Genomic DNA, 19,390 nt, shown 5'->3' on the forward strand with positions numbered 1-19,390 from the left:
CTGTGGGAAAATGAAGAAGAGATCAAATTCTTTACTGATTCGAATCAACTTTTCAGACACACTATAATAATGACAATATAAATTCGAATGAAATATTTCGTATGAAATTAGAAAAGAGCATAAAAAAATTCTCAATCTTGTGTCAAATAACACCTATCAATCAAATGGAGTTTATTTTTATTTCTAGATTAAACGTGCAAAGTTCTCAGAAATGTAATATTTGTGTTTATGTTGGGTTCATACATTTTTGCAAAATGATCCCATTTACGGGGAATAAAACGACTTATTTCCCTTATATCAATATGTTTTCTAGAAGTTTAGTCTTGTAACAAGAGTTCCTCTTTTCTATAATCGTAAATTACGAATTTTAGGCATAGATAACAGCCCATAATAGCTCACAACAATGAATCCCCTGAGACTCGAATAAATAACACACGTTTTGCGAATCGGCTCTATCGAATCAGTCAAAAGAACCGGTTCAAAAGAACAACACGTTCGCGAATCTCTGATCAGAAGAGGTGCGGCGCTTCAACTTCAAATAGTGTCAAACCAGAGTCAGTCTCTATCTCACACCTGAGAGAGGATTCGAAGTGGCAGACCTGGACATTTTCATTTCTTTCCTCTGTTGAAACCTTCACTTTTGCTCTGCATTGAGGATAATCAGGAAGAGTGACCGCAGATTTGACTTTTGCGCTCAGATTCTCAGCATGGCTTCAACAACCTGCACCAGGTTCACCGACGAATATCAGCTGTACGAAGAACTGGGAAAGTAAGTTACATTATTGGTTAAGTTAAATTATTATTAAGTTACACTGGGAAAGATGAGTTAAACGCAGACGCTTCAATCTGAGGTGTTTGCACTGACTATAGCCTACCTGATTACCTGTTAGTCTTCTTTCATGACACTTTCACAGAGACAGTCGAGCATTCTGCTGTTTTTGTATTATTCTTTTCTCGTATGTTCTTATAATCCCCCCCAATTTAAACCCCCACGTTTGTATGTTTCCTAAACAGAGTTGTGTTGATGTTGAGAAGCAGGAACACACCTAACCTATTCAACACAAGGCTCTCGTCTGGTTTCAGAAAGTCTAATAATTTTCTTTAAAAGTGCAGTATTATTTTCAGAGTGAGGAACTTACAGGAGCGCCTTTAAAATTATGCATCCTGCAAAGAAAGAAAATAAAACATGATTTATTTATATTTGATCTTTTTTTAACTTTCAGAGGAGCATTTTCTGTGGTGAGAAGATGCATGAAAATCTCTTCTGGTCAGGAATTTGCTGCCAAAATCATCAACACTAAAAAGCTCTCTGCCAGGGGTGAGTACATCTGAGGACACTGTGATGAACTCTCTCTGCATCTGTAGCTTTGACACTAATGTAGAGTTAATACACAGGATTGGTTCACTGAGGGTTGCGTTTTAACCACAGTTAGGTCATTGGTTTTGGTTTGCGTGTACAAAACCACAGCTTACTGTTCTTGGTCTTGTAGTGTTTATTAAATTGTTGCAAAGGCTATTAATATTGTTCATACTTAGTGTATAATATCATCGTGAAGTCGCACACGCCATTAGGCAGCACTAAAGAAGAAGAGATACTTAGGGTTGTGTTGGGTTGAACAAACCATTAGCTTTAGGCATTAAAGAGGTCATGAACTGCATTTTTGACATTTCTACACTGATTTTAGCCCTAAATGAACGGGTCTCTTTTAAGTCTTAAATGTAAACGGGTATGATTGGGTATAGGGGTGTAACAATGTATCATGTCACAATATATCGCAATGCAAAAAATGCAACAATATGTATCGTGGATAGTTCACCCAAAATAAAAATTACTGTGTGAGAAAAAATTCTATTTTTCAGAGTTTTAGTGTCAGTACTACATATATAATGTATAATAATGCAATGAGGGAATATTTGTGGGTCCTGATAATGCCAAATTTCTTGTTACCAGTAAAAAGTGACAACATTATTTTAAATATATCTAGTCAGTGACAGAGATCAAGCATATTCATCTAAAATAATTCAGTATTTTCAGCTTCAGAATCATGAATATTGTTATTCTGGTGTCTCTATTGTCCTGTGCTTTTGGGTTTCAGCACCAAGTCCAAGACTATTCATTTACACACACAATGATATACCAAATTTAGCATTTTAATCAACAGTACTTTTTTTTTGTTAACCTTTTATCATATGTCTTGGAGTATCGCAATAATATCGTATCGTGACATGAGGGTCTCGTTACACCCCTACTGAGCATCACAGGAATTACACATCTTTATGTTAATGCTCTGCTCATATTCTTTTGCTTCTTGTAAAATAGGTTCCATTTAGTTCATTTTAAAGGGTTAGTTCACCCAAAAATGAAAATTCTGTCAGTAATTACTCGTTTAGTCGTCGTTCCAAACCCGTAAGACCTTCGGTCATCTTCAGAACACAAATGAAGATATTTTTGATGAAATCTGAGAGCTTTCTGTCCCTCCATTGACAGCAATGTCATTGCAACTTTCAAGGCCTAGAAAGGTAGTAAAGACATCGTAAAAATAGTCCATGGATCAACCTTAATGTTATGATATGAAGCGGTGATAATACTTTTTGTGTGCAAAAAACCCCCTAAAATAGCGACGTTATTCAGCACATGGACTATTTTAACGATGTCTTTACTACCTTTCTGGGCCTTGAAAGTTGCAATGACGTTTCCGTCAATGGAGGGACAGAAAGCTCTCAGATTTCATCAAAAACATCTTCATGTGTGTTCTGAAGATGAACGAAAGTCTTACGGGTTTGGAACGACATGAGGGCGAGTAATTTAATTTTGGGGGTGAACTAACCCTTTAATTTCAATGCAACTTTTGATCACGAGAAAGTTGGCTTAACACTTAAAATAATCACTTGTAGAAGAACTGAAAGAAACCTTTAGAAGCTTGATCCGCCCGTTATAGAGCCGCCCTTCACTTCCCTTTGGTCCTTCATGGGTCGATCTGTCAATATCCGAGTCGGCCAGCGGTGTTGTGCGTTTCACATGAGCGGATGTTTGCTGAGTGCAAGCGTGGGACGGCTCTGGTGTGCCTGTATCGACTCATACTGTGTCTTTAATAGACTGTCAAGTGAATGGAAGAAATCAGGCCTTTGTGTAAAGGAGAAAGCACTCACTTGAGGAATCTACAGAGAATCTGACAGCAACAGCTGAAGGTCGACCTGTGGCAGAGAGCTCTGGGGTGGGCTACTTTCACACTGCTTTTAAAACCAACAAAGTGAACTGAAACTTGGACCTGAGAGTTATTATGACGCTGATTTCAAGTATGTTCAGTGTGCCATGAACCATGTACAATATGAATGCAAAGATGACTGGGTTATTTTTCAATCTATTATGGGTCAACTGAAAGGGATCTAAGTTCGGCTCGTTTAAAGAGGACTCAAGTGTGAACACCTTTAATGAGTAATTCTTTCCGTTAGCAGCGTAACACAAGCAGAACATGACTTAAAGCTGCTCTAAGCGATGTTGGGAGACGTTACTTCTTGTTGACATTCGAAGTGTTGTCAAACAAAATGGAGGCTAGCTCGACCCTCCCTCCTCCTCATCCCGTCCCCTCCCCCTCCCTTCCGTGCTTCCTGAAACTGTCATGAACCATTTAGAAAAACCAAACTGGATTTACCCTGTCCAGCAGAAACAGCGCCACCTTTTGAACGCTATTCCGATGTAAATTCGGGACTTCGCGCATTCCTTCTTCTTTGTTATTTGTTCATCGGAACGTCGTCTCTTTGGTCGTATGTCGGCCATATCAAAATTCTCAAGAATATCATTTTTTAACATTAGTCGTTGTCGTTGTCTAGGACTTCTCTCCTCTAGCTAACTTCCCTCTTCATGCTTCTCTTCATAAATCATCCACCCGCCCCAATAACTTTCTCTGATTTAAGTATCCGCACCCGATTGTCAAATTACAATTATTCTGTGTGTTGATTATAAATGGATGATCGTCACCTTCAACAGCGGACTCGGCGACGGTTGATGTGCGCATCTTTAATGGTAACATAATACACTGATTAATGAGCGCTGCTCTCAAATGAACATTTCTTTAAAACACAAAATCCTTTTCTTAATGGCATAAACAAGCTTTACTCCCTTGAAACTTAAACTGTTTCTGTCACTGTGACTTCCCGAACAGGCGAGCACACGCACACACACATCACTTTTGAAGTAAATTTTAAAATTGAGGATGCGGTGCATCGCGATATCGAATTGAACTGAATCGATGACATGACAATCGTAATCGAAACGAACCGTGAGACCAGTGTCGGTTCACACCTCTAAGTAATAATAAACGTTAATAATAAAGAGCTCCGACCTGTACCTCCGACTGCTGCAGATTCATTTCACCGCTGATAGTGTTCCTGTAGAAGGCCTGAGGCCACGATACATTTCATATCTTTAAACATCAGGGGCTTTCACACAGGAACGTTTGCCGTGTCGTCGATGCCCAATGTCGTTAGTGTGGATTTCACATGTACCGGATGTGGGCCGGATCTGGGCCGACACCATGTTGCTGTCTGGGTGGTGTAATGGTGGAGAAGTACTTCAGCGTCGGCCCATCTATCGCTGTTTTCCATGTTCGTAGAGTTAGTTTGTGGAGTAAATATATAGGTTTACGCTGGTGTTTCACGTGCGCTCGGCCAGTCGAAGTACACTTACGTCACTGGTAGTCCCTATAGTGCTGGTTTAGACCCTACTCTGAAATAGGAGCGTATTAAGTCCCCCAAAATGTGTTCCTGTAACTAAAATCGTTCCCAGTATCGTACTTCCGATAATAGTTAGCCTATAGGAACTATGAAAACATTCCTCTGATTCGAAAGCCTTTATTACATCAGAGTGACCCCCAGGGGGAACCCTTTTCTTGTTTGACCAAAAAGCCACATATATATATATATATATATAGAGAGAGAGAGAGAGAAAATCAAATTTTCATGTGGTTATGGATGTACCACAATTTTCTTAAATTGCCTGTACTGGTAGAAATGTCAGTTTACACCCTGAAAATAATGTAGTATTCCCATCATCTCAAGTTCGCAAACTTGGTGTGATTTTTGACTCTCATTTGACACTTGAAGCTCATATCAAGTGCATTTCAAAATCTGCATTTTTCATCTCAGGAATATTGCCTTTTCTTTCATTAGCTGATGCAGAGAGGCTTGTCCATGCGTTACCTCTAGGGTTGATCACTGTAATGCCCTTTATCTTAGCCTACCTGCAAAGTCTATTTAGCGCCTGCAACACATTCAGAACTCACGGCACGTCGTCTTACTCACACTCCTTCTCGTCAGCATTTCTCTGGGGTGTTTAGGACCCTGCATTGGCTTCCGGTCCACGCATTGATTTTAAAACTCTTATTTTAACACATAAAGCTGTTCACCATCATATGTGATTTAATTACGCTATATATGTCCTCTCGATCCCTCCGCTCCACAAACTCTTTGCCTTCTTGAAAGAGCCTTCTCTGTGGTTGTGGAGTGCACTTCCTTTAACATTAAGTAGTTTTAAGAAACCGTTAAAAACCCATCTTTTTAAGATAGTGTTTGTGTCTTAATTGGAGACACTGGATGTATATTGTATTCTACCTGTTGTGGCTTTTTTTTATTTAATTTTATTTTTTATTTGTATGGATCTACTTTTGTACTGTGCTTGTTGTAGCTTTGGGTATAAGAAAAGCGCAATATAAATAAAATGTATTATTATTATTATCATCATCCGCTGAAGGTCACCTCAGAATAGGGATTCTCTCTTCCCTCTTCACTCTGCATTTGTGCTCTTAATATTAAAGGATCTCTAGCTGGAAACTTCCCACCACTGGGATTTATTGGCATCCCAGACAGCAACATAGTGTCGGCCCACATCCCGTACGGATTCCACACGGCCCAGATCCGGCCCATATCCAGTACACATGGTTTTCACACGGCCCAGTTCCGGTACACACGGATTCCACACGGCCCAGATCCGGCCCATATCCGGTACACACGGATTCCACACGGCCCAGATCCAGTACACACGGATTCCACACGGCCCAGATCCGGCCCATATCCGGCCCCTATCCGGTACACACGGATTCCACACGGCCCAGATCCGGCCCATATCCGGTACACACGGATTCCACACGGCCCAGTTCCGGCCCATATCCGGTACACACGGATTCCACACGGCCCAGTTCCGGTACACACGGATTCCACACGGCCCAGATCCGGCCCACATCCGGTACACACGGATTCCACACGGCCCAGATCCGGCCCACATCCGGTACACATGGATTCCACACGGCCCAGATCCGGCCCACATCCGGTACACACGGATTCCACACGGCCCACATCCGGTACACACGGATTCCACACGGTCCAGATCCGGCCCACATCCGGTACACACGGATTCCACACGGCCCACATCCGGTACACACGGATTCCACACGGCCCAGATCCGGCCCACATCCGGTACACACGGATTCCACACGGCCCAGATCCGGCCCACATCCGGTACACACGGATTCCACACGGCCCACATCCGGTACACACGGATTCCACACGGTCCAGATCCGGCCCACATCCGGTACACACGGATTCCACACGGCCCACATCCCGTACACACGGATTCCACACGGCCCAGATCCGGCCCACATCCGGTACACACGGATTCCACACGGCCCAGATCCGGCCCACATCCGGTACACACGGATTCCACACGGCCCACATCCGGTACACACGGATTCCACACGGCCCACATCCGGTACACACGGATTCCACACGGCCCAGATCCGGCCCACATCCGGTACACACGGATTCCACACGGCCCACATCCCGTACACACGGATTCCACACGGCCCAGATCCGGCCCACATCCGGTACACACGGATTCCACACGGCCCACATCCGGTACACACGGATTCCACACGGCCCAGATCCGGCCCACATCCGGTACACACAGACTCCACACGGCCCACATCCGGTACACACGGACTCCACATGGCCCACATCCGGTACACATGGACTCCACACGGCCCACATCCGGTACACACGGACTCCACACGGCCCACATCCGGTACACACGGACTCCACACGGCCCACATCCGGTACACACGGACTCCACACGGCCCACATCCGGTACACATGGACTCCACACGGCCCAGATCCGGCCCATATCCGGTACACACGGATTCAACACCGCCCAGATCCGGCCCATATCCGGTACACACGGATTCCGGCCCGGATCTGGATCTGCTGTGATTCCAAATCAATATAGGCTGTCCTCCTTTCTTTTTTTGCATGGGTAGAAGCCCATAAAGACTGAGGCAGTGTTCAGTGATAAAAGAAATCGCAGTGAGCTGCTTTTATTTCTTTAATCCTGCTTAGGCTTTGACAAGCTCAATGCAGGTGTGTGTAACTGAGGTGGTCAAACGAGGAAGGACGAGCGATCACGGAGAACAGAGTTTAATCTACACTGGTGCGGATCACGTGTGTTTGTCTCAGCATCCGACGGTTATTAAGAAACGAAAGAAATGATTTCAGCACATGCAAACCATCGGTCTGTCAGCAATGAGTGGAATATGATGTAGATGAAATGTTTGAAGGCAATCCAGAATTCAGGTATTTTAGTTGTATATTTAGTTTAGTTAAGTATTATTTTAGTAATTATTTATGATGCTCAGTAGGGGTGTAACGAGACCCTCATATCACGATACTGAACTCACGATACAATATTATTGCGATACTCCAAGACATATGATAAAAAGTAAACAAAAAATGTACTGTTGATTAAAATGCAAAATTTGATATTTCATTGTGTGTGTAAATGAATAGTCTTGGACTTGGTGCTGAAACCCAAAGCACAGGACAATAGAGACACCAGAATAACAATATTCATGATTCTGAAGCTGAAAATACAGGATTATTGTAGATGAATATGCTTGATCTCTGTCACTGACTAGATATATTTAAAATAATGTTGTCACTTTTTACTGGTAACAAGAAATTTGGCATTATCAGGACCCACAAATATTCCCCCATTGCATTATTATACATTATATTCAACATTATATATAGTAGATTAATGTAGTACTGACACTAAAACTCTGAAAACGTGAATTTTTGGGTAATTTTTATTTTGGGTGAACTATCCACGATACATATTGTTGCATTTTTGGTATTGTGATAAATTGTGACATGATATATTGTTACACCCCTAATGCACAGGGCTGGTAATTTCTAGTTTAATTTATAATGTTGTCATGATTAACAGGTTCAGAACGTTTGTGTGGGTGAAAGGTTCTCCGAGGTCGTTGACCTGATCCATAGTGCAGAGTCCACTGACAAGGTTGTAGTTTCATTTAATGGGATCTTTAGTAGGTCATGTTGGGAAAGCAGTGTAAACTTGAGAGAGAACCATGTTATAGAAACGTCCAGGACAGCAAGGTTCAAAATAAGTTGATTCTACAGGAGATCCCAGAGCTTTGTAAAGAGAATAATCACATTAAACGAGAGCCTAATAACATCCCGCCTTAGTTGTCATGGTTATTCATTTGATCTCATCATTATGTTTAAGTGTGTGTGTGTCTCGTTATCTCTACTACTTAAGTTCAGTTCTGTTTGAGTTTCACTGGCGGGTCTCATCCGTGTGTACGTTGTGTTGAACTGCTTATCTGAGTTATTGTGTGTTATTAAAGCCTTTTATATTCAGAAGAGCGTGTGGGCGGAGTCTCTCTGCAAACGCACTGCACTCACAACCAAATCAATCCACAATCACAGCCAATCAGAAGAGCTTGTGGGCGGAGTCTCTCTGCAAACGCACTGCACTCACAACCAAATCAATTCACAATCACAGCCAATCAGAAGAGTGTGTGGGCGGAGTCTCTCTGCAAACGCACTGCACTCGCAACCAAATCAATCCACAATCACAGCCAATCAGAAGAGCGTGTGGGCGGAGTCTCTCTGCAAACGCACTGCACTCGCAACCAAATCAATCATATATCACAGCCAATCAGAAGAGCGTGTGGGCGGAGTCTCTCTGCAAACGCACTGCACTCGCAACCAAATCAATCATAAATCGCAGCCAATCAGAAGAGCGTGTGGGCGGAGTCTCTCTGCAAACGCACTGCACTCGCAACCAAATCGATCATAAATCGCAGCCAATCAGAAGAGCGTGTGGGCGGAGTCTCTCTGCAAACGCACTGCACTCGCAACCAAATCGATCATAAATCGCAGCCAATCAGAAGAGCGTGTGGGCGGAGTCTCTCTGCAAACGCACTGCACTCGCAACCAAATCGATCATAAATCGCAGCCAATCAGAAGAGCGTGTGGGCGGAGTCTCTCTGCAAACGCACTGCACTTGCAACCAAATCGATCATAAATCACAGCCAATCAGAAGAGCGTGTGGGCGGAGTCTCTCTGCAAACGCACTGCACTCGCAACCAAATCAATCATAAATCACAGCCAATCAGAAGAGCGTGTGGGTGGAGTCTCTCTGCAAACGCACTGCACTCGCAACCAAATCAATCAAAAATCACAGCCAATCAGAAGAGCGTGTGGTCTCCAGTTTAGAGAGATGAACAGTCTGCGTCTGGTTGCCTCCACTGGTTGTCTGATTTTGGCCCTTTATTTTGAACATGACGACTGATGCATTCTCCAGATGGATAGCACAGGTGGTCTCTTTTAGATTGATATTATATAAATATTCTGATTAATACATACTTTAACAAACCACAAGAGAACATCAGAAAAGTGCCATTGAAATGTTATTCAAAACTCTTAAATAGCTGGTGAAAATGTGTCATGCACTTAAACTAAAGAAGATGATGAATTGATGGAATGATTGCTCCGGTCTCGGGAATTAACTTCGGTTCAGAGCCAAATTAAGTTAGCAGTGTCCTGGAAGCAGAAACGTTAGAAAAGACCCAGTTCTATTAATGTCCACACTGAAACAGATGGACATGTTCTGTCACTTTGCTGTATGCTGGTCCAGTAAAGATGAATGTGTTTTCCTTGGGTAAATCCACGGCTCACAAGAATACACGTATCGCTGAGAACCTCTAGACACATTTTACATTACACATGTATAAGTCGATCCTTCACTGATAATAATGATTCTTTTGCTACAAAAAATCAAATGTAATTTCTACATGAAAAAGTTAGTTCAGGCAAGAATTTGAAAAAAACAAAGTAAATCCTGTATTTGTACTCAATTCAAGCTTGTAGAAATTAAAGCGTAAATCTCAACGATACAAAATTAAGTAAAACCTACTCAACTTTTCTAATACTGGTGTTCCCATCATGCACTGGGGCATGAATAATTAGTAATATTGTATTATTTAGATGTTTCTAAGTAAAGCATACACTTTAAAAGTGTGGTTAAATTAAATTTGATATTGTTTGAGTAAAAAGTCAATTTTGTTAAATTGACTTAACTTAGTTAAGTAGATGTTACTCAATAAACTCTATATGTGAAACTAAATAATTTAAATATAATTAAGTAATATTTACTTAATTACTTCAATTAAATGTTAAGCGTCAATTAGTGTCAATAGTAAGTAGGTTTTACTTGATAATAACAGGTTGTGCAGAGCAGTTGCTGTAAATTTGACTTAAATGTTTTAGTGCAAATGGTTCTGAGGATTTTATCAAGGAAATCCTACAAGTTATTTTTTTCAATGTTTCAAACTTGGCTCATCTAGCAGATTTCATCCTCCCCAACTGAACTAAATAATAATCCTTCTCCTTATTCTCATAATGGTACAGTCATTTATTAGCAGGCGTGTGACAAATGCAACACAAATCCACTTTTATATTGAAATAGATCTGAAAATATGTGACGGTCTCCGCTTCATGCACTCGTACACACACATGCCGAGCCTTACGTAACCGCGATTAGCTCACCAGAGAGAAACCACCGCTTACACGTACATGGAGCGCACATAAAGACAAAAAACGAATAGTGTTTGTTTTGGCAAACCTTCTATTCTCCAATGAATTCATCCCTGACATGCTGCAGTTGCATCACACAAATGTTGCACACATGTTTGCATTGGTTATGTTTCAGCAAAGGCTTTCCAGCAGCAAGGCTCGTCTAAAAATAGGCCGTTTACAGGCAAACCGTGAGCTATTTCACTCGAAGATGCTGGTCTCACTATATCCAAACACTGTTTTTCCTGGCATTTTCTTAAGTGTTTTCTTCCCACACGGTTTCAGTGTCAAGCATTGGTTAACTTTTCCTCATGTCTGTTTATATCCGAGACGCTGACTTCCTCAGGAGCCTCGCCAATAGTTCAGTGGAAATATCAGTGTTATGTAATGCAACCCAATACTCTCCATTCACAAATCTATTGTGTGTTTAGTGCTAACCTTGTGGTCGGTGTATTTAGTTTTCTCTGTTGATGGATTTGATTTAGCTTGAATTGTGACATTGTTGCAGAGGGTGCTTTCACTCATGCTGTATTTTCTGGGGAATTATGATCGTTTTAGAGATCACGAACAGAACGTTTTCCTGCGGATGATGTGATGTGTGTTATGCTCTGTGTTGTGTACAGTGAGGGCTAGTTCACACAGTTTTGTGTAGTTCACTAGGATAAATTGAAGCACATCGATGAGTTTATTCAGTATATTTGTTTACATTATTGTTCATGTGCATGTCTTCTAATCGGATAAAAAATGATCTGACTCAATTGAGTGCATACGTTTTTTAATTCACATTTTTAGAATTCATGTGCATCTTGGCATTTCCATCCAGCAGTTTTCTTCATGCAATATCCTAAAATTCGCATTGAAATGGGTGCATGCATGGAAACATGGCTTATGTCGTTCATGCACACGTTACTCATCACACTTCAGTAGCCGGTACATGATGTGTTGAACAGAGTTACAGATGTGCGGATGAAGAAAGCAGAGGTTCCTCTGGTAATTACACCTGTCTGCATGTCTCCTCATGTTTAGAGCGATAGAAGAGCTCATGAAGACAAGATAATGAGTGCACAGTTTAAAGGCCTCAATAATGAGGACGATTTACAAGCTGTTCTTGTACTGTCATTCTTTACTGGCAGAAGAACACACTTATAACCAGAGTCCGTGTGGTATTAGACAGCTTTGAGTTTTATTATAATCAGAGGCAATCAGATGCATTTTTAATCGGTCTAGAGGCCTATTATCAGTAATGACATTTCATACTAATGAGCGAGTTTTGAGTGGTACGATCAACAGATGGGCTTTTGAGTTATAAACATCATCTAACACTCAAAAAGAAGCTTTAGGAGACAAAACAACTTAAAGGGGTGGCTGATTATGATTTGACTTTTCTAACTTTAGTTAGTGTGTAATGTTGCTGTTTGATCATAAACAACATCTGCAAAGTTACAGCACTCAAAGTTCAGAGCAAAGGGAGATATTTGCTTTTAAAGAATTCACTTTTTAAGGACTACAACAAACAGCTGGTAGAGACTACACCACATTCCTCTCGGGTTAGTGACATCACCAACCCTAGAATTTACATAAACCCCGCCCCCGGAACGCGATTTATAGATTATCATGACAGAATATGCTAATCAATGACTAGAAGATAACTGCACATAAGCTTCACGAATTCATCAATTAAACATTTGTCTACATGTTGTCACTTCTTGAGTCTCTCCATCATTGTCTGAATCCGGTTTGAACATAAAAGGCTAAAAGTTTTAGAAATTTTCAGTGCATGTGTGTGTGAGTGCAAGCTCTTGAAGCTCCGCCCCCTGTGCCGGGAGCAGCAGCTCATTTGCATTTAAAGGAACAGACACAAAATGGTGCATTTTGGCTCACCCTCAAAAAATGTACATTTTTACATGCTATATAAAAATATCTGTGGGGTATTTTGAGCTAAAACTTCACACACACACACTCTGGGGACATCAGAGACTTATTTTACTTCTTGTGAAAAGGGCATTATACCACCGCTTTAAAGCATAAGCCCTTTTATTCAGCTTCATGTGACGTACTGCTTTTATGGAATAAATGTGGCAGCAATATGATAAAAAAGATGTTCGATAAATGGGTTGCCGCATTAATACTTCTGTCATGACAACTCTTGTTATTGTTATTAAATGTTATTGCTGCTGTATTTACTCGCGACTGTCGATAAATCCACAGACGTGTGGGCAGATCTAGGCAGGTGGAGCTGGGGAGGTGGAGGGGTTCAGAGGAACTGCAAGAGCTTACAGCAAACCATCATATTTAAAGCCCACTGTAGTCAATCATTGTAAAACTCATCTTCGATCACCAAAATGTTTTTTCCTTGAAAATAATTCTTCATGCCTTAAAATAGCAGAGTAACTCGACACCCTTGCCTCATTTAGTATACGCGGTTCTATGAATATGCAAATGAGCCCCGCCCAGTTTAGAAGCGGGTGGGATTTCCTTGAAAACCGAAAGCTGTAGAGAATTAAACAAATGAGGAACTTGGGTTTATTCTGTTACTCAAACAGAAACCATCAAGTTTAGTGAAGTTACGGTAAAACCCAGGCCCGACATGGAGAAAAATCAAGTGTATTTTTTCATGTATGTGATGTATTGGTGTGTGTGTGTGTGTGTGTGTGTGTGTGTGTGTGTGTGTGTGTTCACAGGCAAATTGCCATGTACTACATTATATAATGGACTGTATGAATTCAGTCTTATTAAAGACTCTTTAAATGAAGTAAGAAGCTGAATATTGGTATTAATGAAGCATGTCTATTATGTAGCTGCAGTTCATTTCTTTCCAAGGCAATTATGAAATTATGAAGCCACATCATTATAGCTGTAGACGTCTTCATGTGTCAATTCGTAAGAGTTTTCCCAAGCCAGACAGAAAATGTAATGTACTGAGCTTCAAGTGCAGTTATTTACAACAGCTATCATTAGTATTACATTTACAGTCCTCTCTGGCAGTATACAATAGTTTTTAAAGTCTCCCTGTAGTCAATAATTGTATCCCTTAAAACACATCTTTGATCAGCAAAATTACATATTTATGCGTTTTTTCCTTTATAAAATATCTTGAATGTAACTCGACACCCTTGCCTCATTTAGCATTCGAGGTTCTATGAATATGCAAATGAGCCCCGCCTCCACTCACTCAGCCCAGAGATCCACTGGTTGACGATCACATTGTTTATATGTCTATGTGGTGTTTTTAATATGCTTTAAGACAGTGATTCTCAACCGGTGGGCCGCAGAGCGCCATCTGGTGAGCCGTGTAGGCAGCGGTAGACTCCCCCCACATTATGTTTTAATTGACAAATCTTGTTATTTTCTTGTTGTTCTTCTGAATTTATATGATCTGAAACACTCAAGATGCAGCACGAGTCGCACACAGTGCACCAGGAATCACAGTTCAAACCTGTCTCTGGACTGCGTAGTTGTGGCTCTGGTCTCGGTTTGCACTTTGAATATTGAGAGAATACTGTGACGTCTGAAGAACGACAGAAAAGAGAGGCTTTTAATCGGGACGCAAGAACAACTGAACACAAACGCACCAGCCTAACTCGCTCTTTCTCTCCAGCCGGCCTTTTTCCGAAATTCACTGCATTAACCCTAGAACTAAGAAAAAACTGTTATTTATTTTTGTTATTTATACTGTTTTTATTTCTGTGTTCAATTTGTGGAAAGGAGTTCAGTTAGGAGGTCTCTCTCTCACACACACACACACACACACACACACACACACACACACAACCTCAACCAGAAGTTCTGGAAGCCCATTATTCATGAACAGTGACGTCTGAAGAGACTCATGTGAAATCATACAGGAGAAAGGCCAGTCAGTCGAGTTTGTGGCAAAACCTTTTACAGTGCTTGTATATTGTTGGCTTTCAATGCAGATGATAATGCATACTCGTAAAGTAGAACTGAAATGACATTCATAACAAGATTATTAGTTAAAACATTTCAAAATGCACCTGCAGACTACTTTTCCATTCATGAATTTCTATATAATATTTTGCAAAAATATCGTCTCATCGCGTCTCGTGAGATAAGTGTCTTGTCACACCCCTAGTGTTCATACTATCATATTCTTAATGTTTTTGAACAGTCATTGGTGGGCCATGAGTTGCAAAAGGTTGAGAACCCCTGCTTTAAGACAAAGCATGTGTAAATTCATAAGTCGACACCATTGCTGAGTATTTCCTCCTTAAAACTGCAGTGAACCAAAGACAGTCTCAAAAACACGCTTTGAAATCGCTGGTGTTTCTGACGTCACAAACTACCTTGTAACCAATCAGATCAACGTGTGATCGTCAACCAGTGGATCTCTGAGCTGAATGAGTGAGTGGAGGCGGGGCTCATTTGCATATTCATAGAACCTCGAATGCTAAATGAGGCAAGGGTGTCGAGTTACATTCAAGATATTTTATAAAGGAAAAAACGCATAAATATGTAATTTTGCTGATCAAAGATGAGTTTTAAGGGATACAATTATTGACTACAGGGAGACTTTAAAAACTATTGTATACTGCCAGAGAGGACTGTAAATGTAATACTAATGATAGCTGTTGTAAATAACTGCACTTGAAGCTCAGTACATTACATTTTCTGTCTGGCTTGGGAAAACTCTTACGAATTGACACATGAAGACGTCTACAGCTATAATGATGTGGCTTCATAATTTCATAATTGCCTTGGAAAGAAATGAACTGCAGCTACATATTAGACATGCTTCATTAATACCAATATTCAGCTTCTTACTTCATTTAAAGAGTCTTTAATAAGACTGAATTCATACAGCCCATTATATAATGTAGTACATGGCAATTTGCCTGTGAACACACACACACACACACACACACACACACACACACACACACACACACACACACACACACACACACCAATTCATCACATACATGAAAAATACACTTGATTTTTCTCCATGTCGGGCCTGGGTTTTACCGTAACTTCACTAAACTTGATGGTTTCTGTTTGAGTAACAGAATAAACCCAAGTTCCTCATTTGTTTGATTCTCTCCAGCTTTCGGTTTTCAAGGAAATCCCACCCGCTTCTAAACTGGAACCAACATGCCCTCTAGCAGCCAGTGGAGAATGACAGGAATTCTTGCTTGCCGTTCATTAGCAAGTCCACACATGCGAAGACGGACAAAAATATGTATGGAGCCGAGAAAGTGAATGAAAATGAAAGAAGAACGAGACCGAAACACGTTAAAATGAATCCAAATCAACACTTTTCCTCATGGTTGCTATGGAGACTGCACTACATTCCTTTGGGGATTTAGATGACGTAATCCCAGATTCTACACCGCAACACACACACACACACACACACACACACACACACACACACACACACACACACACACACACACACACACACACACACACACACACACACACACACACACACACACACACACACACACACACACACTTTGGCTGTCACTGTAATACAGAGCTCTCATTCAGAAAGCTTTGCCTGGAACAGTGGATTCAGTGCCATAAATGTCACACACGTCATCTCACTTCAAGCTATTTTAGTTTATTTAAAACAAAAGTTGGAAAATATGTTGCATTGAAAATACATTCATTCTGTGCAGTACTGTATCAACATACTGTTTATAACAATCTTAAATATTAAAATGACAAAGTTTAAAGATGGAAATCATTGGTTGTTGTCGGTTATCATAAAACCACAGATTAATTAAATGTCGAATCAAATAAATATGTAATATTGTCAAAATGAATCAAAATGTATACATATATATACATATGTATTTGTGTATGTATGTGCATGTGTGTGTGTATATGTATATGTGTGTGAGTATATATATATATATATATATATATATATATATATATATATATATATATACACACACACACACAGTATTTTAGGGCTGTCAAGCGATATTTTCAATCAGATTAATTACATGATGGGGCGATTAATTAATCACAGATCAATTGCACATCAAATCTGAGAAATAACCCCCGAAAGATCATTTAAATGAGTGTTAAATGAGAAAAGCGTCAAACAGACGTTCCAAAAACTAACTTTCTAAAGAAATATTTTATTTGATTCGACATTTAATTTTTCTGTGTTTTTATGATAATCGACAACAACCAATGATTTCCATCTTTAAACTTTGTCATTTTAATATTTAAGATTGTTATATACAGTATGTTGATACAGTACTGCATAGAATGAATGACCCACATATTGTATTTTCAATGCAACATATTTTCCAATAAACTTTTGTTTTAAATAAACTAAAATAGCTTGAAGTGAGATGACGTGTGTGACATTTATGGCACTGAATCCACTGTTCATCTATCCATATATATATATATCAACAAACCGTTGTGTTAAAGGCAACATGACAATATGATTGCCTGACACTCTATATAATTATCAATGTTGATCAAAAATATAATAATTTTAATAATAGCATTTATTTTATTTGAACAGATTGTTTGCCTTGTTTTAAGCCTTACTAGATTTAATACTCTGCATTTTCTGCAGCATTTTCTGCCTCGTTCTCGTATTTCTCCTGTTTGTAATCCAACTATTCAAATGAGCATTCGCAGTGGGAAACAATAGCGGGTCTGAGTCCTCGGCTCATTTGAATACGGCTGAAGTTATCAGATGCTCATTTGCATATGCAGACACGGGGGAGGATGCCAAAAATAGACGAGCGTAAAAAAAAAAGAAGCACCATAGAAACATAAACAGACAGCAGAAATGTGACTGGCGTTTGACGTCGCCTGAGGAACGTCTGGAGGGAGAGAGAGAGAGGGAAGATGGGCGAGAGACAGATGATGGATATAGAGAAGCAAAACTAATGTTATGGGAACAGAAACAAGGATCTAAGGCTTGAGAAAATTCATTATGGACCCTGCAGCCTCAAATTTGCATATTTATATCTCAATAAAGATATTATTTACCATAGTTGCATGGTAATATGTAAGAATAATGGCATATGATTCAATTACAGATGCACTGATATGAAAATTTTGGGCGATACCGATAACCGATAATTCTTTATATTTGAAAGCCGATAACTGATATATTGGCTGATCAATCTAAATAAAATGTTTATATACTTTTTGAGAGCCTGATTACAAAAACAAAAGTCTCATCATTAAAATCCATGTCCCAAACACACAATTATAATGTTCTCATTTTGATTTTATGTAGCCGATATGACAGATTTGCAGACTTTGAACTGTATTTTCCTTTTTGGAAGTGATTCCAATCATATTTCAAGCAATTCAGAACCGTCATGTTGAACAGTGCGCAGAGAGAGAGAGAGAGAGAGAGAGAGAGAGAGAGAGAGAGAGAGAGAGAGAGAGAGAGAGAGAGAGAGACCCACAGAAGAAGAGCCAGAGCAACAGTTTCAATCTTCTTTTATCCTTTCCCTGACCATGTGACTAAAACCCAGATGTGAGACATTCAAACTGACCAATCAGATCATTACACTTCCCCCACCGTACTAAAGGTGCGACAATTCATCGACCCCCAGTGTACAAACATGTTGGCCTACAGGCCTTGATCACTATCCGTGTGGTGGAAAGAGGGGGAGGAAACAGTAAAGCAAATATCTTTGTTCATTTAAAATATCTTGGATTATTTTCAATCCTACACAAGTTTGCTGTGTGTGTGTTTGTTCAGTGCTGTTTTAGAGAACTCTCGTCTCGTCCTCATGAAGTAGTCTCAGTCTCACTCTCTCCTCACGAGGCTTGAAGAGGACGTCCAGCATCAAGTCTTCTGTCCACGCTGAGAGAAAGCCTCACATTAACTCGTGTAGAGCGAGACGTGGCCGGAGGATAAGTGAAAGTCGCTTTTTCTTCATTAAGTGTTTTGCTTTTATTCCCTTTAATATGTGATATTAATATATGTGGCTGAAGAATTCAATTCACGTTTATTTGTATAGTGCTTTTCACTATACACATCGTTTCAAAGCATATTACAATTTACAGTGATCAGAGGAAACTGAGTAATGTATTTCATAAATGTAGATATACAAAACCACAGTTTGCAAAAAATGTATTAATTTATTATTTTAAAAATGTCAGGCAGAAACAATGAGCTCATTGAAGTAATTAATTCTTGTTTGTTAACGAATGATTGTGACGTAGCATTGGTGCATGTTGACTGAAAGTCAGTTTTTCTTCATTAAAAGTTTTGTTTTTATTCCCTTTAATATGCGATACTAATATATTGTGTAAAAGTATAAATATAAAAGCATTTTGTCTACAAAGATTTAACAGAAATTCGGAACAAATCTGAAACATTGAGTCAATAAACATAATTTTGTTGCTGTAAAGTAAAGTTGCCGTGGTTTGACGGGAAGGGCTTTAATAATTCATCTAGAAATGACATTTATTTCATCATCTCTGCATCATTTCTGAAGGT

General features: G+C 40.0%; 1 protein-coding gene across 11 annotated transcripts in view; it reads left to right on the forward strand.

Annotated features, from left to right (window-relative positions):
• camk2d1 (calcium/calmodulin-dependent protein kinase (CaM kinase) II delta 1) overlaps window positions 1-19,390 on the forward strand; it is a gene marked incomplete at its 3' end in the record, with an annotated part of 84,720 nt that continues 65,330 nt past the window's right edge. For all 11 annotated transcript variants that reach the window (XM_084405754.1, XM_084405756.1, XM_084405759.1 and 8 more), the window contains exons 1-2: window positions 1-769; window positions 1,224-1,318. In XM_084405754.1, the coding sequence (XP_084261880.1) occupies window positions 708-769; window positions 1,224-1,318 (157 nt within the window). In that variant the 5' untranslated portion in view covers window positions 1-707. The remainder of the gene's footprint in view (window positions 770-1,223; window positions 1,319-19,390) is intronic.

This window comes from Rutilus rutilus (genome assembly GCF_951802725.1).
Source record: "Rutilus rutilus genome assembly, chromosome: 3".
In the NCBI taxonomy this organism is placed as follows: Eukaryota; Metazoa; Chordata; class Actinopteri; order Cypriniformes; family Leuciscidae; genus Rutilus; species Rutilus rutilus.